This window comes from Grampus griseus, assembly GCF_964374135.1.
Source record: "Grampus griseus genome assembly, chromosome: 12".
Taxonomy (NCBI): Eukaryota; Metazoa; Chordata; class Mammalia; order Artiodactyla; family Delphinidae; genus Grampus; species Grampus griseus.
In genome coordinates, this window is record NC_139006.1 from 23,593,991 (window position 1) to 23,616,581 (window position 22,591).

The window sequence follows — 22,591 nt, forward strand, 5'->3', positions numbered from 1 at the left end:
GAGGCCTGGGAGACCATCCCCATCCACCTGGGGCCTTCTTCCACAGCACATGAGATAGGAGGTGGGAGATGCAGGTCACATTTGTCAAGCTGACTCCCTGGAGGGAAGGGGTGAGAAAGAAACCACCCGCCCTCCTTGGCCTCCCCTCCTTCAGGTGAAGGTGATGCGCAGCCTGGACCATCCCAACGTGCTCAAGTTCATCGGCGTGCTGTACAAGGACAAGAAGCTGAACCTGCTGACAGAGTACATCGAGGGGGGCACGCTGAAGGACTTTCTGCGCAGCGTGGTGAGCGTGCCACCCCCAAAGTTCCCAAGAGCCTTGGTGGGTTGTCTGTGGGACACCTCTGTCACCACTACTCTGGAACCATGATGGCCAGAGAGGCCCACTGCTTTGCCTACAAAGGGCCGTGCTGGGCGGGACTGGGCACAGGCAGGGAGGGTTTGCTGGCAGATCATGTTGACCCACGGGGCCCGGACCACAAGTGGGACAGGGCCCAGAAGCCTCTGATGGGCATTCCTCCATCCTGTAGGACCCGTTCCCCTGGCAGCAGAAGGTCAGCTTTGCCAAAGGCATCGCCTCTGGAATGGTGAGTCCTGCCAACAGCCCTGCCAGCGGAGCAGGGGTATTGGGAGTGGGGGGTCAGGAGAGGTGCAGGGATGGCGGGCAGGCACTGAAAGGCAGAGACCCTGTCCTGGGCAGCCTGCATGGACTGGGTCCTTCAGCACCTGTTTATCAAGCTTCTCTCTGTGCCAGTGAAAATTGCCCACCGCTGGCTGTTCTCAACTTACAACTCTACTCTCAAAGAATTCCCAGTCTTCAAGAGCAAACAGGGTATGGGCAAGGCGAACTGGAGAAGCAAACTAGCACGAGGCAGCCTGGCCCTGCTGTCACAGGGGCATCCAGGTGCTGAGGGCCCTTAGAGAGAGCAGAGAACCTCACTGCCTAGGAAATCAGAGAATTGGGAATTGTGTTCTAGTTGAGCCCTGAAGGATGGGTCAGAATTGCATGAAAGTTCCTCTTGGCAGAGAGGCCCCAAGGTTGGGGTGATAAGAGCAGCAAAGAGCTGGGAGGAGAGAGGAGGAAATAGTCTGTTTCACTGGGAAAGAATGGTGCCAGTCACAGCGACAGGGACAGTGACAACTGCCGAGTGCTTTCTCCAAGCCGGGCACTGAGCTGAGGGACTAGCACCTCTCATGACAGCCCTGGTTCCAGATGAGAAGCTGAGCTACACAGGGACGGAGCTAGGAGCTTGGGTCAGTTGGTCTGACCCCCAAGCCCGAGATTTTAATGCCTGCTGTTCTATGTGGGGTCCATGAAGACAGTATTAGACAGGGGGGACATTAAAATCCCTGCGTTTAAGCTAAGGAGTCCAGACTTTATTTAGGAAGCCAAAAAGACACACATATAAGATTTTTAAGCAAGAACATTTCGTGACCAGAGCTGTGCTGTTTTGAAGGTGACTCTGGTGTGGTCAGTAGGTTGGCGGGGAGTTGGGAGAACTCAGGGCAGGGAGACCTGGGTTGGGAGTCATGAAACCTTTCAGGTTTCTGAATTACAGTGGGGCTGTGGGACCAGGAGACTGGGAGGCAGGGTGGAGTCAGAATGGAGACTGGTTGGTAGTGAGGGAGCAGGGGTGGGGGGAGGTGGGCCCGGGGTGCCTTGAGGTGCCTAGAAGAACAGTGGTGTCATCTACCAGACTGCCGGGGGCGGGGGGTGGGGGGGAGTGATGGTCGGGAAACGGGTTTGGGAAGAGCTAGGATAGGATAGGCATCTGCTGAGGCTGATGTGCTGGTGGTTCGTGGGGGTCAGCAGTGAAGAGAAGGTGGCTTTGAGAGGCGCTGACATTGAGGAGGCCGGAAGGAAAAGGCAGGCGTCTCGAGGGCAGGTGTCTCGGGAGAGGCATGGGCAGCCTCGGAGGAGGGGTGGCAGGCAGGTCAGGAAGAGCTCCCTGGGCATGTGAGCAGCTCCAGGAGCCCAGCGGCCGGAAGCAGTGCTGTGGGGGCTGCAGGGGGCTGGGGGGTGGCTCCTTCCCCTCTTGCTGGGGAAGGGAAGGGAAAGGAAGTGGCTCCAGGATGACAAGAGCCAGAGGCGGAGGCCTGGAGGGGGGAAATAGCAAGTAGAGACCAGTTTGGAAACATTTGGGTAGGAAGAGGGAGAGGTCAAAGTGAGAGCACCGAATCCTCACCACTAGACCACAGGGAGTGGGGAGGGTGCTGAGTCTCAGGGGAGGGGGATGTTGGGAGCACAGAGCCAGCTGGACCAGGAGGAGGCCACTTGCCCTTTCACAGCAGGAAGGATCCAGAGTGGCTGAAGCCAGAGACTGGGGTGAGGGTGAGGGTGTGAAGGGGCAGGAGCAATGTACCCAGGTGGGGCATCTAAGTAAAGTGGGTAGAGGGGATGGAGGCTTGCAAGGGCCAGGGCCCAGTGGAGTCGGAGACTTGAGGAGACAGCATCCACTGGGTTGGGTCAGTGAACAGAGGATGGGCAGGAAATGGCGTCAGGAAGAGGGGAAGCCCCGGCGGCCTTTGGCTTTCTGTTGTCGGTGGGACAAGGGAGTGACAGCAGGAGGGCTCTGGAGTCCGGGTTGGTTCCGAAGCTGGGTGGGGATGACCTGGGAGAAGAGCAGGTTCTGTGGCCCCCAGTTTCAGAGTCACCATCTGGTTGATTAACTGCCCATTGGCCTCAGCTCATACTTCTGTTCCAGGCCTATTTGCATTCGATGTGTATCATCCACCGGGATCTGAACTCGCACAACTGCCTCATCAAGCTGGTATGTCCCACCACTCTGGGCCTCCCCAGGGCGGTCCTCCTGGCCTCCTTGTCACCAGGGAGACTGTCCCCTATTGCTTTAGACCAGAGGTATCACCTAGGGCTCCTGTCTTGCCCTTCCTGCTGCCTCCAGTGCCCTCCTCTGTCTTCCAGGGGCTTCCTAACACATGCCGACGAATCCCACCTCCTCCCAGTAGCAGCTTTGAAATCCTTTGGTTAAAAGGGACTTGAGAAGTTCCTTAACTGTACATAGAGCCCTGTCGCTTTTCCTGGTTTTGCCCTGTGATGGTGAAAGCAACTCACTGAGGACCCAGTTTTACAGCCTTGGCACCTGAAGCCTCAGCCCGAGGCCACAGAGCTAGTAAATTCACAGTGACTGGTTTGGGGCCAGCCTCCGTCCTCGTTGCTGGTCAGCTTTGGCTGTTACAATGTTACTACTCCTGTTGACTTCCAGTGTGGCTTCCTGGGTGTCCACTTACTGGCCCTGGCTGTGCCCTCTGGACTTACACCAAACAGTCTTAATCCCTTTTCCACATGACTGCCTTGTAGCTGTTTGAAGAGCTTATCTCCCCTACGTCCCCCCACTGAATGCCTCCACCTTGTCTTTTTCTGTCTTATCCTGGTTCTAGCCACGGCCTTAAATCTTTCTGGGAACAAGGCAGGATGAGAAAAACACAAAACAAAAGAAATCCTCTGTCCTGCCTCTGAGTTCCACTCTCCGGGTCCCAGAGCCTTACCCCTCCAGGCTCCAGCGCCTCTGCTGAGAACACCCCCAGGCCTGGGGAACCTGCTCTGTGCAGAGAGCAGACAGTGAAAAAACAAACGCCGAGCCCCATTCGCTAAGACAGCCCTTTGCTACACTCCTTTTCTCCCCTTCCCAGTGGCTGCTTTTGGAAATGTCCCCACCAGGTGCTAACCTGGCCCTTGTCCTCCCAGGACAAGACCGTGGTGGTGGCAGACTTTGGGCTGTCACGGCTCATAGTCGAGGAGAGGAAGAAGCCCCCAGTGGAGAAGGCCACCACCAAGAAGCGTACCTTGCGCAAGAGTGACCGCAAGAAACGCTACACGGTGGTGGGAAACCCCTACTGGATGGCCCCTGAGATGCTGAATGGTGAGTCCTGACGCCCCAGAGGGGAGGTGGGGCCGCATCTCTCAGCAGAGCCCTGGGGGCTTCAGGGGAGGCCTGTGAAGTGTAAGGCCAGGTACCCAGAGCTGAGGGCTAGATGGTTTTTATCCCCTGCCAGGCTGGACCTCATAAACCCCTCCCTCCCTGAGCTCAGTCCTGCGAGCTGGCCAGTGCCCCATTCTGGGCCCACGCTGCGGTCTGACTGTGGCTTTTGAGCACCAAGGGTAGCTGAGAGCTCAGGCTGTTCATTGCCTTTTCTTCTCTCTCCGTGCTGAGAACTGAAGTGTGGCGCCCCCTTGTGGATAATGCTCTAACCAGCCAGAGATGCTCATTGGATTCTTGAACCACACAGGGCTGTGAGGCCTCAGAAATGGTCCGATACACCCTTTCTGGAGTCTGCAGCCCAGAGAGGTTTAGGAATCTTCCCAGGAACGCACAGCAGGCAGTGTCAGGGTCCATATGAACCCTGGTCCAATTCTCTTTCACTATCCCATGCAGTTTCATCCTGGGCAGTGTTGTTTCACAAGATTTCTCCAAGACAGCCCACCCAGGACTGAGGAAAGGTGATTTTCAGATGGTGTCTATCCAGGGCAACCTTTGGGGCATCCCCACAGAACCTATTCTAACCCTGTTTCTTGGCTGTGGCCTGACCTGGCTCTAGACTCAGTGCAGAGCAGAGAAGGGACTAAACCTAATAGCCTGCTCTCCTGTGTTCCCCAAGGAAAGAGCTACGATGAGACCGTGGATGTCTTCTCTTTTGGGATTGTCCTCTGTGAGGTGAGCTCCTGCATGGAGGCTGGGACTGAGGCAGCAGGCCCAGCAGCTCGGCCCCCTAGTCAGAACTGGGGCTCCTCCTCCTCCTAAGATGAGTAGCTTGCCATAAAATCAACACCAGTGGAGGGTTGTGTAGTTTATCACAGATCTGTTGACACCTTCGAGTCTCATTGGTGCCATGAGAAGGATTGGGCCGGGCTTATTCAGGTGAGGAAGCTGAGGCTCAGAAAGGGGCAGTGGCTTGCTCTTGGTCACATGGCCAGTAAGGGGGTGGGCGGGACACGAAACTTCACCAGGAAGGGCAGGAGGTTGTCCTTCTAGCTCTTGGGCCAGATGTAGCCTTTCCCTCTGTGCCACCTTCCCCAGGCACTCGTGCTGCCCCCACCCTCAGCCCAACAAGGAGCAGCAGACACTCCAGGAAGCGCTGGCCCGTGTGGCACAGCGCTAGGCTCTGTGGGGTACAGAGTGAGTCACGGAAAGAGTCCTGCCCTCAGGAGCTTAGCTCAGTCTGTCTTGAAGCACTGAGTCGAGTACATACATTCAAAGGCTTCTGTGCTTCCCACGGAGTGAGATGTGGTAGAGGAGACAAGAGGGATGGTTGGAATAATGAAGGAAGGTTTTTAAAAATATTGTTCTCTAACAGAGATCACTTGAGCACCTACTGCGTACAAAGCACTGGTCTGGCGCCAAAGGGTTTCAGACTTGAATCAGACCCAGCGCCAACCTTCTCAGGGCCTAAACTCTGTCAGGGGACACAGACAGAAGGGTACAGAGCAGGGCAGGGTCGGGTGGGTGGAAGCTGCCCCTCCAGAGGCCAGTTGGGAATATTGTGCTTCTGCTGCAGTGAGGCCTCTTCCAAACCCTCCTCAGTAACCACGCTCTCAGTCGAGAGACAAGTCTGGATTAGCAAGATTTGGAGAAACGGGGGAGGTGGAGCCCTCCAAGCACGGGTTTTACCTCCCTCTTCTGACCATCCTTCCTGTCCTGTCCACACACCAGCATGGCCCACCCCTGCCATGCAACTGCACATCAGCAGCCCATTCCTGACCACTGTCTTCCCACCTGCAGATTATTGGGCAGGTGTATGCAGATCCTGATTGCCTGCCCCGAACACTGGACTTCGGCCTCAATGTGAAGCTCTTCTGGGAGAAGTTTGTCCCCACGGACTGCCCCCCAGCCTTCTTCCCCCTGGCCGCCATCTGCTGTAGACTGGAGCCCGAGAGCAGGTTGGTATCCGCTCCTGTCTGCCAACCCGCATGGTCCTGGGATGCTCGCCCCTGCCTTCAGCCATCCCCAAGCCCTTCCCAGGAACTGGGGTGGCAAAAGCCTTGAGTTCGAGGATGGCTGTCAACCACCAAAGCCACCTGACAACCCTGACATGCCAGTCGAGGGGACGGGAGACGAGGGTATCGTAGTAAGTGACCTGGATGTAACCCAGAGACAGCTGTTAAAAGAAACTTTAACAGCAGGAAATTCACCCAAAGCTACACCATGCTAACAGCATAAGTGTCTCCACGTTTCCATATTCCCAACGTCCATGTCCAAATACATATGTTTTGTACATTTATAATGTCAAATAGAGAAAAGCTTTACATTTTGCTCTGCATTTTGTCACTACCCAGTATTCCAGATTATCATTTTTGTTGACTATGGAATTCACTAGGAGACTGTATGAACACATAATATACATAATGTAGATGTTCAGGTTTTTCCAGTTTCTCCTTACAATAGGTGTTACTACTGTGAGCATCTTTATGCGTTTAGCCATTTTCTTCCTTTAAAGAAATCTTTTAAAATTACCTTTATTCTTCTCAGGTTATAGCTTTCATTATTACCAAAGTTATTGAGTCTTTTTAAGTTTGTGCATTAGAAAACTAGAACCTTTGTGCTTCTGCTATCAAAAATTATGTTTCTTTTAAAAAACAAATTCAAACATTACCAAAATATATAGGACAGGAAGTATACGTTTTCTATAATCTCCTGAGCAGTGTGCCCCTCAGCACTCCCCACTCCCCAGCTCCATCCCCCCCAAGATAACCAGTTGGCACATAACCTTTATTTTTATTTTTTTATTTTTTTAAATAGTTACATTGATTTTGTTTTTTTATTTTTATTATTATTTTTTAATGTTGAGCCTTCTTTTAATTTATTTATTTTTATTTTTGACTGTGTTGGGTCTTCGTTTCTGTGCAAGGGCTTTCTCTAGTTGTGGCAAGCGGGGGCCACTCTTCATCGCAGTGCACGGGCCTCTCACTGTCGTGGCCTCTCTTGTTGTGGAGCACAGGCTCCAGACGCGCAGGCTCAGTAGTTGTGGCTTACGGGCCCAGTTGCTCTGTGGCATGTGGGATCTTCCCAGATCAGGGCTCGAACCCATGTCCCCTGCATCGGCAGGCGGACTCTCAACTGCTGTGCCACCAGGGAGGCCCCCAACCTTTATTTTTAAATGATTTCCGAAGATCCACTTTAGACTTGGGATTTGCTGGTGGGAGGCTCTGAATCTTGTTCCTTCATGGACCAAAGGACCAAAATCCTTCAGTCACACCAGAACAAGAGCATGAGGAGAAAATGTTAAGCCACACAATATTCGTTTGCTAATATCCCTTCTCAGTCATTGTAAATGTCTGTTTAATTCAGACAATATTACTGAGTGCCAGACGCTGCGTTCGTAAGCTCTGGGATGCTGCAGTGAACAAAACCAAGGGGCCTGCCCTCCGGGGACTCACATTCTAACAAGGGGAAGTGATAAACAATAGATATGACAAACTGTGTTGCATATGAGGAAGTGACAGATGCTATGGAAAAAGGGGTCAAGCCGAGGAAAGGATTGTTTAGGGTGCAAGTTATACAGAGTAGGCCTTGCCAAGAAGGTGACAAGATATCTAAGCAGAATCAAGGAGGAGGTGGGAGAGTAAGCCTGAGGTGTCCGGTTCCAGGGCAGCTGAGCTGTCTCCAGGGCACTAGGAGCCAGGCGTTTGCTTTACTCCTTGGGAAGGGCTACCAGAGTCTATGAAATGCCCCTCCCGGGGCAGATCCATTGATGTGGAAACAGTCTGAGAACTGGAAAGGATCTTTAAAAGGGTACTTAGTCCAGTCCCACCTGTGATGGTTGCATTTTCTCCAAGACATGGGATGGGCTTTTTTTTCTCCTGGACTTGCTTTTTTTGAGCTGCCAGACCAGCCTTCTCCCAGTGTTATTATCTCTCATCTTTACAGCAACATCCTACACAGTTACATGACCACTGTTTCCCACAGAGGTACACCAAGGTTAAGGGGCTTGCCCAAGGTCAGACACCCAGGAAGCAGTGGAGCCGCAGGCCTGGGTGCCTTCTGTGCCACCCTTTCTCTCCCCCCGCCACCACCCCCGTATCTCACCTGTCTCCAACTCCTTTTCTTTCTAGACCAGCATTCTCCAAATTGGAGGACTCCTTTGAGGCCCTCTCCCTGTACCTTGGGGACCTGGGCATCCCACTGCCTGCAGAGCTGGAGGAGCTGGACCACACAGTGACCGTGCAATATGGCCTGACCCGGGACTCGCCCCCCTAGCCCCGGCCCAGCCCCCTGCGGGGGGGCGTTCCACAGCCAGCACTGCCCCCTCTGCGCCCCATCCCTGCTGTGGGCAGGGCCTTCCGCGCTTCCTGTGGATTGGCAGCTTGTTTAGAAGCAGAACCAGCCATCCCTACTACCTCCCCAGGAGGCGAGCGGGTGCAGCACCAGGGAAGCCACCTCCACAGGTTCTGGGGCCTGGTTACTGTCTGTAAATCCAACACTCGCCTGAAAGCTGTGAAGAAGAAAACAAACTAACAAACAAAAAAAAAGCCTGGTCCCCGTGCCAGGAGGAATCTGTTACTCATGACCACTCGGGAACTCCCTGGCAGTGGATTCCGGGAGGCTCTTGCTTACACTAATCATTGTGACCTGGACCTGCTGGGCAGGATCCCAGGTGCACCTGCCTGTGGGCTCTGAAGCCTCTGATCCAGCTGGTGCAGAAGGACTTCTCATGAGAGCGTGGCGGAGTGAGCGGCCATCCAAGGATGTGAAGTGACAGTGGTGCTACCCCCTTCCACGCCACATCCTGCCCTCCCTTGGGCAGGGTCAAGGGAGTAGGTTTTGAAGGGTCCCTTAGTCGGTTTGTAGTGTGTCCGGCCAGGAGTCAGGGGAAGGGCTGGTTTCTGTTCATCTCCCGGGCCCAGGGGCCACATCAGCTCGAGGGGGAGCTTCCCCCCGTGTTCTCAAACTGAGCGGCTGGAGACTGGCTGGGAACTTCCTTTCTGCCTCCCACAAGCAGTCAGCCGCAAGTGCAGGAAGAGGCTGGGGCTGGAAGGAAAGAGGCCCTGCCTGCTAGAAAGCTCTAGTATCCTGGCTGCTGTCACTCACACCCTGGTAGGCACCTCAGGAGCCTGGGATTTTGCTAGGTGGGTTCTGGAGGACAGTGTGGCTGGTCGCAGGCCCAGTGTATGGGGCGGGGTGCTGGGAATCTCAGCAGTCTCCCAGCCTTGTCCTCGTGGCAGCCGATGCTCACCCCTCACTGTGCCTGATCCAGGCAGCAGCTTGGGTGGCAAGATGTGGTGGCAGAGTCCCAGAGCGGAGGTGCTGCGGGGGACATCTCCCCGAGCCGGGCTTTCTGGCTTCTACCTCCCATGTTGGCTGGCCCAGCTCATGAGCTCCTGGCCCCAGTCTCCTGAGCCACAGCTCACAGCTGTGGGTGCTGAAAAGCCCAGGGGACACCCTCTACCCTGGCTTCCAGAGCTGGGGTGGGGGTCTTGAATACAAGTAGATTTGCCTCCCCATAAGTGGGACCTTGCACCATATTTAACAGATTAGGAGTGGGTTTGGGATCTTACTGCAATGGTGGTTATATTGGGGGGGGAGGAGGTGGGTGGGAGTGATGCAGGAGAACGGTTGCTGTTCAGACTATCTTGTTATATCTGTGGGGTGTTATGTGAAACGCTGTACATAGACCTGATGAGTTGTGGGACTAGATGTCACCTCTGGCCAGAGTTTCCTTGCTGTCTAGACCATACTTAAGTGTGGAGTGTGCAGGTTTGCTGTAGGGTTGAGCCCTGGGCTCCCGGCAGCGGGAAGGCCAGCATTGTGTGGCTGGTGGTGCCTCAGTGGTCCCCACAAGTGTGGGGGAGTGGGCCCAAGCGGGGCCATTGAGCAGACCAAATAAATTAAGCAGTTAACATAACCGACCATGCTGAGAGTGAGAGAGTGACTTGCAGCCTGGTTCAGGGAGATGCACGTGGAGGGTGTGCTGGCCACTTTGACCCCTCGGCAGGGACTTCTCGTGCCCCCCACCTCTGATTCCCCTCCTTACACAGACACCAGCCTGCTCCAGAGAACATGCACGACCCACCTAAGGCAGCCCCGGCCTTGTAGCAGGTCTGACTCCCACCTCCTGCCTGAGTCATCCCTTCAGGGCCATACGCTGCCGCCCTCTGACATGCGTGCGCTCCCATAGCCAGGCTATCCTGGAGTCCTCTGCAGGGCTGGGTGCCACCTTCATTAAAGGAAGAAATGCATGCAAGTCACCCCCACCCCTGGTGTTTCCCTGCAAGTATTCAGGGGGAGACCTGTTTCTTGCTTCTGCACATGGGGTCTGTCGTGGAGGGTGACGGCTGGGCAAGATGTTGCGATCTGGCTTTGTAGGATCCCGGGCACACTAGGCATCCACATACCCAAAGGTGATTTCTCCAAAAGCTGGAGTCCAACTGAAGGGCAGGATCTGCTTCCTGGAAAAACTGATGCTCTAGGGTGCCCCTTGCTTCTAGAAGTATAGAGCAGTGTCTGAGTATGGGTAGAGGTCACCCTAAGTGTTCCTAGAGGCTGAGAACCTACTGCTAAGTCCCTGCTAAAAAACCCAACGAACTCCCATTGGTAGCTTCTTCTGGAGCCCTAGGAGCCACCCCCGCAGGGACCTTCCACAGCCCAGAGCTGCTCCTGGGAGCCTGGAGACTCTTCCCCCATCTGCACACCTATCCCTCCTTCGGCTGCTACAGCACCACCACCCACCACCCCGTCTCCAGCCCCTGCCAGGGGCTGCCTGGATGTTCGTTTTAACTATCTCCACCTCGGAAAGAATGCTGACGGGAAGAGGATTTGCAGTGACCAGCCTCCTTTGGGATGCCACATACCATCTTCCCTGCAACTTCGACCTGAAAAGCTCCTGATTGCGACGCCCAAACACGGAGGCTGCAGTTCCCAACCATCCAGCTGCTGCTGCCTCCTAGGTGCAGGGCCTGAGTGAAGGACAGAGAGCCAGAGCTTGCCATGCAGGTGTTGACAAGGTAACCAAAAACTTCCCAACTTTTGGGAGGAGGGTCCTGATACCCCACAAAAACTTGGCAATATGGAGTCGTCCTTTTTTTTTAATTTATATAAGTCGAATGCAGAGCAATTTCCTGCACTTTATAGGCAGGTGTCAGAATGAGGTATATAAAACATGTACACAGAGAAATGCTTTTATAGAAAAGTAGAAACCAGTAATGTTCTCTTCTGCATCTCTACCAACAAGGGACCCCCTGAGGCCTAGGTCCCCTCAGCAAATCACTTCCAGAACAGCCTGCCGGAGAGACGGGGCCCCACTAACCCCTCTCCATGTGAGGCAGTGGCAGGGCTTTGGGAAGGAAGCTCTGTGGACGGAAAGCAGTGCTAAGGCCTCCGAGCGTGATATCAGGGCCTCAGGGCTGGCCGTGCTGGTAGCTTCTTCTGTGACCCTGAATGTCAGTTTCCACTTCTGGCCCCTCTGTCCAAAAGGCTTCGGGCACCCTAAGGTCCCTCAATGGTTCTATGATTATTTTACAAGTTAGGGGTCGTGGCCCTTGCCCTATTGACCCCACAGGAAGGCGCTGGCCTGGAGGCTACAGAGCCACCTGCAGATTTGGGCCGAGGCAGGTGCCAAGTCCTGAAGCCCCCTCCATCACCCTGCCTCCGAGTGGGTTTCCAGGTTAACCTCTCAGAAGCAGTTCACAAGGCCTCACCCACAGTGTCATTCCCGTAGGTTAGCTGGCTGCTGTCTCACCCCTGAAGAATGAAAGGTCACTATCTACCCCGAAGAGAGACCGTCTGGGACACCCCAGGTCCACTCGGGTCCTGTGGCCTGAGGCAGCTGCAGATACTTCTTTACCCTCTTCCTAAGTGGAATGTTCAGTGCGCTTCTTCCCTTCCTTTACTTTCAAAACAGGAAGAGTCCCTGGGCCCAGCCCACGGTTGTCAAGGCACATCACTGCCAGCAGCCCCCCCGCCTAGATCCCGTTCTCAACCCACAGTTCTGACTTTCGTACAGACTTATTTCCATTTCTCAGAGGTCTGCAGGGAATTGCATCCCAAATATTTAAAAAACTAAATATCTTTTTTAAATACTGCCTCTCAACCTACATGACCTGAACTGTGAATAACAGTGTGCACCACTCAAGCCCAAGGAGAACACATGGGGAGGCAGAGGCTGAGGCCATCTTGGACAATAAAGCACAGAGGAGCTGGGGGAGCTCCTTGTCCATCCCTGGTTCAGTTCCGGGGCACTGGAAGGCCCTGTTGGCAGCACTGCTGTGGGGACTGCCGCTGCCTCCATCCACGGGCAAAATCCTGCTCCATGGGATGGAGAAACAGCATTGGTAGGACCCCACCCAGCCTCACCCTCAGCCCACAGTACCACCTGCTTGTCTTAGGATTCACCAAAAACAAACCAAAAAAATAAGTGGGGGTTTTTAGCCACAACAAAAAGTGTAGATCCTCCCAGCTGTAGGTGGGTAGGCGGTCCTGCACCACTGTCTGCATGGGCTCCTGCCCATCATGGGGGGCTCAGGCGCCTGGAGTGCCCGCCTGGCCCATGAGGGGGGCACTGCCCTCCTGAAGGTCAACTGGAGTCTGGCTGGCGTGGACCACAATGGTCTTCTCATCCACGATCTCACAGTTGGGGTTGGTGAAGGCAGACAAGGGCAGGGTGATTCGTTGCATCTCCCTCTCACACACCTTCCGCTCATGCTGCTCTTTCAGGTCCTTGCCCCTGGCAGGAGAAGAGGGAAGCGTTCAGGCTCTGCCTCCTGCATGGCTCTGCTCCTAAGGTGGCATCTTGAGGCCCAGCAGGGGCAGGGGCTGGCCATGGTCACAGCCAGTCAGTGGCTCATGGCCTAGATTTCTGTTCTGCCAGACTGCCTTAACTCAGCAAGGAGCCCCTAAACCTCATCTGCATGAACCTCACACAGCTGCAGTGGGGCTCAATGAAGATACTGTGTAGGAAAGAGACTCTTACAGCAAGGTGGAGTTTTGCTTTTTCAGCCCAAGGTGCCACAAGACCCAGAGAATTTTCAGCCCTCACCTATAAAATTGTCCAGAAAACTGACCTGACCATCCTGTTCTGAGACATCTTATCCAAAATTTCCAGAAGCTGTGAGCCCTGGCTAGAAACAGGGACCATGCAGGGGCCAAAAAGGACTCTGAGGGCTGCTCAGGTCAATGGGAGACAATGACCATGGGACCCTGAGTTTTCACACGCCTTCCAATTCTCATGGTGCTCAATGACCCAATCAGGCCCTGATATTGCCCCATTTCACGCACATGAAGTGCCCGCTCCATGCTAAGAGCTTTATGAGCGTTATCTCACTTCATTCGGAACCCTAACAATTGGGTCTTATCATTCATTTTATAGATGAGGAAATAAGTCCAGAGAAACTGAACTCTCCAAATGACATGGTGGGCTCAAACCCAAGTCTGTCAGACTCAGGCTGATGCTCAACAGAAGTTCTGACCCGATCAGGGTCACCCCCAAAGAAACAGTGAGGCAGAGACTCACACACCCAGTCTTCCAGCTGCACATGTTCTGCCCACCCCACGGGACCAGGCCACCCCCACTGCAAGCCAAAGGGCTTGGTGTGTGCCTAGCGCACTGCACACCAGAACCAGCCCCCAGCACGCAGGTCAGCATCGTCTGACACAGCAACTAGATACGTGGGCTCAGCTGTCAGAGGAAATCTTTCCGGAAGGAGCCCACCCCAAAGAGGCCTTGAAACAAGTAGCCAATGGATGGCAGCAACACAGGCCTGCTTCAGACTCCCTGGGGAGACGGCCAAGATCAGATGGATTACACAGCCATCACCATGTGAGGTGCGATGACAAAAGTGTCCAGAGACTGGAGAGTAACACTGAGAAAACAGCAGGGGCTGGACGGGGAAAAGCTGGCACAGGTACCTCACAACTGTCTTTAAATAAACCAGTTGTCTGTACTTGGAGCAGCCCAGCCTTGGCTGTGTGACACTTGGCCTCGGGGAGCCTTGGTTTCTTCATCTGTGAAATGGGGATAATATCTGCCTCCAAATAAGATAATGGATGGGAAAGCATTTCAAAAACAGTGGAACTGCTGTAAAACTCATAGGAGGCTGTTATGATTTGCCCTGAAAACGACTTGACTCACCAAGCAACGTTATCTTAATCTGGGTTCCCAAGGGAACTCTCCTACTGACCAGCCAAGGTGAGTATTATTTGTGTGACCTCAGCCACTCCCCTTCTCTTGGGGCCTTCATTTCATCGTCTGTAAAACAGGGAGTTGGACTTGTTAACCTACACGGACCCTAACATTCTGTGAGATCCCACACATGACATGTGCCCTGACTCCCTATTTCTCACTGTAAGGTCACAGAAGGCAAACCTGTTAGCTCATCTCCCTGACTCACCCTGGGTGGCCAAGTTTCTGAATGTGTAAGCCTGCAGCTCCTACCCATCCTCATCAGGCTCTGTACTGGACACCACCAACCCCCGCAGCAGAGGACCTCCCAGAGCACCCAGAGGGGCCATGGAGGGCCATGAGGACAGGGCTGTCTGGACCAAGTGCATTCCCACTCACAGCCTGAGATTCACTTTGCCCCTGGGCACTGCCCATTGGTTACAGCTGCTGCCGCATCGAAGAGAACACCTACCTCTGTAATAAAACAAAATGCTAGATTCTTCAAGTCCGCCCATGTAGGGAGAAACTTGGAAGGTCTCGGTTTAATTTTATTAAGGGAGCCCCCAAGCCAGCAGAAGACCAAAAGGCCATTTACAAAAGAAGGAGAGTATCTGCCAAGAGTCTTAGGCCAGGCCTGAATTTCAAAATCTAAGGGGCTGGAGGAAGAGGGAAAGCAGGAACTCATGCTTCCTGAGGACCCACTAAGGTGCCAGGAAATGGCCTTCCCATCATCCAGCATGAGAAGAGCTACCTATGCACCTACTGGATGCCACACACTTTATACATGTACCATCTTTGTTCACCTTCCACCCAACTTTGCAAGACTGCAAATATCACCCACATTTTATAGAAGAAAGTGAGGCTTTGGAGTCTGACTCCAAAGCCCTGCTTTCCTCAGCTACCTCCTTTATCAAGCATCCAGCTGTGGTCAGCCAAGCCGTTGATAATGGTCAGGCTGCATCATACACAAGTCTTTAGGGCAGGGGTGAGGTCCCCAACCCCCAGGCCGTGGACTGGTATCGGTCTGTGGCCTGTTAGGAACTGGGCCACGCAGCAGGAGGTGAGCGGCGGGCAAATGAGCCGAAGCTTCATCTGCCGCTCCCCATCGCTCGCATTACCGCCTGAACCATGGCCCCCCCCTCCACCCCCGTCCGTGGAAAAACTGTCTTCCATGAAACCGGTCCCTGGTGCCAAAAAGGTTGGGTACTGCTGCTTTAGGGGGGAAAAATCAATTTGGATTAATGGGGCAGAGCCGGGCTGGAAGAGCAGCCAAGGGTAATGAAGGAAGCAGGTGCTGGGACTCATCTGGATGACAGTCTCTTCCATTTAGAAGCCTCAAGACACACCCAACCCCACGTGCCTCCTGTTAATGGTGCCTGTGAGTCCTGGAGGTGCGGTGGCTGCCCCCAGCCCCTTCTGAGGTCTGAGGGAGGCCAGCAGGACTGCTGCACTGACCACCAGGCGGCTCAGCCCCTTCTCACCACCTTTTAGGGGTAGGGGGGGCAGCCAGGCTGTTGTCTGGCAGCCAAGAAAGAACAAAAGACTTATTCACTGACTCAGCTCCTCTCTTAAGCAGGCAGAGTGGTGTTGACTTACAGTTTTTCCCTTGCCTTTGTATCAGAAAATAAATACTCCCTCCAGAGCCAGAGCACAGACGCTGCAGGGGCAGTGGCAGGGGCAGGGAGCTGCAGACTGGCCACCTGAACCTCGTGGCCCAGACAACCAGGACAAAGACCCGCCAGGCTGAGCCCTCACGGCCCCCACTTGCTGCCCTGCCTCCCTTGAGAGGAAGCCTGGTACTGCCTGCTCCTCCCGGCCAGGGGAAAGCTCTCTCCCTGGCCTTTGTGGGGAGGGGGATAGGGGGGCTCATGGCTTGCAGTAATTCTATCCTGACTGCTCTGGGGCCAGGACCGGGAGCTGGGCTGGCCAGAGAGAGCATGTGTGGACGGAGCTGCTGCCTGTGTCTGACATCCTCTTTGGGGGGTTGATTGGAGGCACCCGAGACCTCCTTCAGGTAACACGGGTTCCTTCAAATTATTATGTAACTCTGAGCCACTGCTCCCTTCTCAGTCAGAAGCAGTGCTGTGCCACACTGCTGCTCAGGACAAGTTTCTCAAGGCAGCTAAGGTTAGGAACACCAACTGTCTGCCCAAACTACACTAATTTCATCCTCACAACAAACCTATGTGGCATCTATTAGGATCTCTGTTTCAGAGATGGGAAGGCAGATGCACAGAGGTTTAATCATTTATTCAAGCAAATGGTGGATTTGGGATTTGAACTCAGTACTGCCTGCAGCCACCACCAGGTAATATCGTCTTTTTTTAGGCAACGTTAGAGCTGGGAGTATCATCACTAATCTCCTGCCCCTATTTTACATATGAGGAGATCAGAGAAGGTAAATGACTTGTCCACTGTCACACCCAGAACTGGGTGTTCCAGAACTAGATCCTGGTTCTTTTAACTTTTAAACCCAGCTATTTTATTTTGAAAGTTCCAATTTTTCCTACTGTCCTATGCAATCCAATGCAAACTGGCATGAAGTTCCTGGGCCTCGCTGGACTTTTGGGAGATACTGGCAATCCTTAGACACACCTTATTGGCTGTGTAGCTTGGACACAGCACTTAACTTCCCTGGCTCTCAGCTTCTCACTGTAAAACGGTGTAAAAGTGGTCCTTCTAGTGTGGTCCTGAGGCTTGGGCGTGATCATCAGGGAAGGGCATTCAGTGGGGCCTCGCTTATTAAGAAAGCATGCAATAAATGCTGGCAGCTAGTGGTTATTTAACCTGATTGGTGTTCTACTGTTTACACGTAATACTTAATGGTAATCTGGGGTGGGTATGTGTGTGTGGAGTGGGGATACAGCCCCACTGAACAGACAAGAAACAAGAAACGGAGGTGCAGGGAAGCAGCAGGACCTGCGCTCAACAGCGCTTTCCAGAACACTGTTTTCTGACTCTGGGGAGAGATAGGGGCTGAGAGCTTGCCTCCAGCCCACATGCGGTTTCCTGTTGTACAGTCTGTGCTCAGAGCACTTTTGACGAGGGAAGGGGTGGTCCGATGGTTAGTGACAGGGAGTCTGATGACTTGGTGCCTCGCCCTGAGTTTACAGGAAAATAAACACAAGGCCTTGGGGCAATCCTGTGACAGCCTGAAGGAACAAATCTAGAAGAAAAAGGCTTGGCTTCCTCATTGGGCCTAAGAACTGAGCTTGCAATTAAGGACGTTTAGCAGTCAGTTCACGCACCTGGAGGCCTGGACACTGTCACAGGATTGGAGGAGAGCCAACTGCTATCCAGTGGCTGAAGAAGGAGGAAATATTTCAACAGCTAGACTCAGCCAACACAGTTTGGGTCTGACTACGAACTATAACCAGGGTCTCCCCATCATTTCCTCTGACTCTGTGAAATGACAAGCAGGTGCCTCTGGACCTGCCACGTCAACCATCCCACTGAGGGCAGCAACCTTGCACTAGGAGTCAGGAGACACTCTCAGGTCAATACTTCCCCTCTCTGAACTGTGCTTCCTGAATCACAGACGATCAGAGAAGCATTGGGGCCCAGAGAGTGCTAGTGCAGTACCCACATTTTACAGAAAAGAAAAATAGCTATGGTTTACTGACCACTTACTATGTGCCAGGCAGTCGCATCCTCAGCTACAGCAGTGCCCTGGAGTAGCAAACAGAAGCAACTTGCCCAAAGTCACACAGATCGCTAGTTAGTGGCAGGGCTAAGACTTAACTCCACCAAATGCTAGGTGTGTGACCTCAAGCAAGGTACATATCCTCTCTTGTCTCAGTTTCCTAATCTGTAAACTGGGGATAATAACAGCATTTACCTCATAAGGGGTGATTGCGAAGATTGAGTTAAAGTGTGCGTATCATTTGAAGCAGTGCCTGGCCTCTGGTAAATGTTCGCTACTGCTGCTATTGTTGTTATTATTCTTACCCAACACTTCCCCTTTTCCATCTGTAAAATGAGGAGGCTGACTACATTGCCCTAAGGACACCTCAGTTTATTTAATGCTGGGTGACCCACTGGGGCTGTGGGCTCAGACATGGTCTTCACCCCTGGAAAATGCAGGCCACCACATCACTTCCCTTATAGGAAGGCTTCCCAGACCATAGAAAAGAAACATCACACATACTCTGGACTAGAAGTCAAATCCCCTGATTTTGCCCAAGATTTTGCAAATAATTTTCCCAGAGTTAGCTAGTGCTGTAAAAACGGGCATAACTCTGGCTTATCATCATGCATCTGTCACTGGCTTTGAGACCCTTTTCCACATGGCATCTCAGAGGACCTCTCAAAATAAGCATTCCTCCTTCTGCCGTCCCAACCACAGGTCATGTCCCTGAGTTTCCCAGGTAGCCTCTCTGGCTTTCTCATATGTGGTGTAGAGTAGCTAACAGACTCCCTATCCTCTTACTCACTTCCTTCCTCCTGTCCTAAAGGAGATCCCACTGCTTATGGCTCAGGACATTCAAGCCCCAACTGCAAAAGCAGTGGCTGGGAACTTTTTCTAGTACCAGAATTTTATAACTCACAGAAAGAATTCAATCTCAGGGTCCCTGCAATGAAATCCCAGCCTGATTTCTGCAGGGCCACTCACTTCCACACGAGGCATGCTGGATTAGACATCAGGGAATGTGGTGTCAAAAGAGCTGGGTTTGAATCCAGCCACTCCCAGGCAGTATAACCTTGAGCAAGCTTACTTCACCTTTCTGATGAAGGCTTCCTCACTTGTAAAATGGGGAACAAGAACCCCTACCTCAGGAGGCTTTGGGGTGAGGAGTAAAGGCACCAAAGGAAAGGGTTTGTCCAAGGTCACCTGGTAAAGACTAGAACCAAGTCTCTACATCTTGAGCTGGTTTTCCTCTTCCAACACCTCACTTCCTTTATGGGTAAGAATGCCACAAAGGAGTCTGCTTTGACTTTGTGGACCTTCCTCTCCTCTCTCAGAGAGCCCAGAAGAGAAGCTACTGACCTCTTGTAGGTGTAACCGAGGACGATGCCAGCTCCAATGCCAATGATGATCACCATCATGGTAACGCCCAGCACGTAGCCTGCCAAGGACAGGACACAAGGTATACCATTATCTCCACCCCAGATAATCAGCAAACATTTCTCAATAAATCCCACAAGGACAGGGGTGGGCAGTCATACCCAGGGTTCCCAGGTCCTTTTTCTCCTTGGAGTTCACCCGCACCCGCTGGCTGATCCCAATCACTGGCTGCACGGCAGCGGCCTCGCTCTGGGCAGGCAGGGTGTTGGCAGGAGCAAACACCTGCACCTCATCTCCTCCTGGCACTTCAGACACCTCCTCGGTTTCTGTTGTAGAGGTTGGCAGGCCCTGGAAAGTGGTCTCTGGAGGTGAAGTGGGAAACAGCTCTCATCAGAAAGTGCCTTGAGTCTGGGGGGAGACGAGGGGGCCCACCTTAGAACGCACTTATTTCAAGACCTAGGGGCAAGACCAGGCCTAAGGGCTGCACCATAGCTGGGACGAGGCCAAGGTGAGGGGAAGGCTATGAGAAAGGGCCTCTCCTGCCTCCCACGTCTTCATATGCTCAAATCCTTGCCATCTTCCAAGGTCCAGCTCAGCTGCCACCTCCTCCAGGGGTCCCCCCCTATGCCAGGAAACAATCGATGACTCCTCTGAGCAGCTCAGGTTTGTTGAGCCCAAGCTTTATGCCAATCCCTATGTTATATGTTTACATATCCCATTTAATCCTAGAGAATCGTCTTGCTGCGCCGGGAGCCACAAGTATGCACTATGGAGTCTAAGAAACTTGGATTCAAACCTGGACCCTGTCACTGCCTTTGGTAAATCGCTGAACTTCTCTTTGAGGCTCAGATCCCCCAAACTGGTTCTTGGGGATGGCGGGGGTGCTGTGAGCTGAGTGCCTAGCACACAGCAGACGCTCCACAAGAGGTCCGTAAACGCCCAAGGTCTCACTAAGGGCGTGGACCCGGGACGCGCGACTCTGCGGCTCCCCAGGCGAAGCATGGGGCAGGGAGCTCGGCCGAGGGGCCGGGCCTCGCGGCCCACGGTTGTTTACTAGGCGCTCGCGGAGGATGAGCTCATTCCAGGCGGCGGCGCTGGCCAATGGGCTTCGGGCCCCGCGGCCTGGAGACAGCCCTGGCCAATCGGACGGCGCGGGGCGGGGCGGGGCCGGCCGGCGTCGCGCGGCCGCACGTGCGCTGACGGCTCTCTGGCCCCTTGGGCGCGGGGTCCCGAGCGGGTACCTGGGCAGCGCAGGTCCTTGCAAGGCCGCTTCTCGGGAGACCCGGTCTCGCCGCTGACGTAGCACCAGGGCCCACGTGGGTCCTGGTCCGGGTTCCGGCAGTAGCTATGGTTGCCGGCGCCTGGGAGGGGAAAGAAGGCGCCATGGGCCGGGGCCGGGACGCAGCCGCCGCCCGCCCGCCCGCCCGAGGCCCGCCTCGCGGGACAGGCACTCACCCGACTCGGGGGCAGATACCGGGCCGCTCTGCGCGTCCAGCCAGTTGAGACAGAGGAGGCCCGGTGCGGGAGACGGCTGGTCAGCCCGGTACAGGTGGCCGTTGTCCCAGAAGCAGCCTGTGAGGAAGAGGAGTCCCCCGGACAGGACACTGAGTGGCGGGCAGGGGAGCCCGGGCCCACCCCAGCTGGGAGACGCTGCCCTCACGTGGAAAACCCCGTCTGCCTCGCAGGGTTGTGAGGCCGGAAAGAGAAGGGAGGGAGAGCGCGTGAAGAGCCCCCAGCCGGTGCCCGGTGCCCGGCCCCCAACGCTTAGTATTAGCTTTTTTTCTTTTCTTTCTCTTTCGTAAGCCGCAAAGCACCGCACAACCCAAGGGGTTGTCGCTCTGGAACTTGTGGCCAGTTTGCAGGAGGGTGCTGGGGAGCCCTGGGTTCAGGTCTCTCTCTGGAGACGATGGGAGTTTTCGGTCGGTGGGCAGCCGGACCCGAAATCCATCCCTGTGTTGTCATTCCATGTTACATAAACTCTTGTGTTCCCTTCTCTGCGGATGTGGCCACACTTCCACAGGCAACACTCCCTCCCAAGAGAATTCTACAAAAGCCTTGATTCAGTCACGGAAAAGAGAGCCTCAGACAGAGGGAACCAGCCTCATCGCTGCCTGGATGTGACTCCAAACTCCCACTCGCCTCAGCAGGAGAGCCGCAGGAAGGGGCTGAGGGAGGAGGGCCTGCGCTCTGGTGACACTGTGCAAAGCCCCTGAAAAGAACAGTACTTAGGAGTAGGGGAGATGAACCCCCAAGTTCCATCCACTCATGAGCCACAGGCAAGGAAAAGGAAAGAGAAAGTGGCTACTTGCCTTTGTTCTTAATGGCAAAGATGGAGCTGCAAGCTCCTGGCAGGGAAAGGAGAAAGGGGAAAAAAAAAAAAAAAGGCTTTCATGGGACAACAGGAACCTGCTAAAAGCTTCGTTTCCTGTCATCTTCCTTCCTGCTTGGGAAATAGGGAGCTCTACCCTTTCTGCTTCATTAAGTTACTGCAGAAAGGAAAGACAGTAATCTCACCTCCAGATCCATAGGCTTTTGCCAGGAGCATGTTGCTGACGACGAGGATTGTTTGCAGCCAGGCCAACAGCATCCTCACCTCCTTCGTCCTGCAGGTGACTGACCAACCAGGGTCCAACCGGGGTCCCCTTGGCGGCGGCTCTGCCTCCCGTTCCCAGCCTTGCAGTCAGACCTGCCCTTGTTATGCTCTTCTGGTAAACAGCCTCTCTTTAGAACTGGGAGCTTCCCAGCCAGCTTGCTGCAGCGAGGTGGTTTTTGTTTTTTTTTTTTTTTTCCTCTCGGCTGAAAGGCGCCCCCTGGGTCCTAAGCCTCCTATGCCAGGCTCATCACTCTACCCTGAGTCAGGAGAGGAACTCAGCCAAGCGAAGAGAGGCAGAAAAGTTCAGGTTGTGCTTAGCAGTGGTTCAGCTTGAGACCTGCACTGTCTGCATCCCCGGGGCCTTTCATCTCTTCTGTTTCCATTTGTGTGAGTACAGAAAGAATAATTTTGTCAAGAGGCATCACTGGGGGTGGGGGTGGGGGCAGGGAGTTTAGAATCACAGTGACTAAGGCAGAACCACTTAGGGAGAACATGCTAGCTACACAACCAGGAGGAACTTGAGACCGTGGATGGGGCACAAATCAGAGCATCCAGGTGGAAGCAGCTCTTTATACCCATTCTTGAAAAAGGGCCTTTGTAGTTTATACGTGTTTATAAACACTGACTCTTTTTTTTTTTAAACAGTGTAACTTTGCCAGGGTCAGATCAGTCACATACCTTTGCTTATATTTGGGGTTTGGGGTGTCATATATAGTAGGAATAAGTAGGAATACAGAAGGGGTCTCTTTAGTTGGAAACACATGTCTTGCAGACACATTGAGATATCTGCTCAGCTATATTTAATAGTCTGGCCTTTCTACCAGCCCTGAGTTCCTATAGAGGAAGTAAAATGTTTGCCTTCCCCCCCCCCCCGCCACCCCCAC

At 53.8% G+C, this 22,591-nt stretch overlaps 2 protein-coding genes across 3 annotated transcripts in view; one reads left to right on the forward strand and one right to left on the reverse strand.

The window, feature by feature from the left end:
* Nucleotides 1-10,032, forward strand: part of LIMK2 (LIM domain kinase 2) — a 55,864-nt gene extending 45,832 nt beyond the window's left edge. Inside the window, exons 10-16 of the mRNA XM_082668103.1 lie at nucleotides 155-286; nucleotides 531-587; nucleotides 2,706-2,771; nucleotides 3,707-3,881; nucleotides 4,618-4,673; nucleotides 5,739-5,896; nucleotides 8,069-10,032. Of these exons, the coding sequence (XP_082524229.1) occupies nucleotides 155-286; nucleotides 531-587; nucleotides 2,706-2,771; nucleotides 3,707-3,881; nucleotides 4,618-4,673; nucleotides 5,739-5,896; nucleotides 8,069-8,213 (789 nt within the window). The 3' untranslated portion in view covers nucleotides 8,214-10,032. The remainder of the gene's footprint in view (nucleotides 1-154; nucleotides 287-530; nucleotides 588-2,705; nucleotides 2,772-3,706; nucleotides 3,882-4,617; nucleotides 4,674-5,738; nucleotides 5,897-8,068) is intronic.
* A 1,031-nt stretch (nucleotides 10,033-11,063) lies between these two features.
* PIK3IP1 (phosphoinositide-3-kinase interacting protein 1) lies at nucleotides 11,064-22,006 on the reverse strand. 2 transcript variants are annotated; one of them, XM_082668232.1, is made up of 6 exons: nucleotides 21,629-22,006; nucleotides 20,570-20,686; nucleotides 20,356-20,475; nucleotides 19,276-19,476; nucleotides 19,097-19,175; nucleotides 11,064-12,675 (listed from the first exon to the last, which is right to left on the reverse strand). In XM_082668232.1, exons 1-6 carry the CDS (start codon nucleotides 21,699-21,701, stop codon nucleotides 12,471-12,473), a joined length of 795 nt encoding a protein of 264 aa, XP_082524358.1. In that variant the 5' UTR covers nucleotides 21,702-22,006; the 3' UTR covers nucleotides 11,064-12,470. The 2 variants fall into 2 exon arrangements, with proteins under 2 accessions (XP_082524358.1, XP_082524359.1); XM_082668233.1 differs by lacking the exon at nucleotides 19,276-19,476.
* Nucleotides 22,007-22,591: the final 585 nt, after the last annotated feature.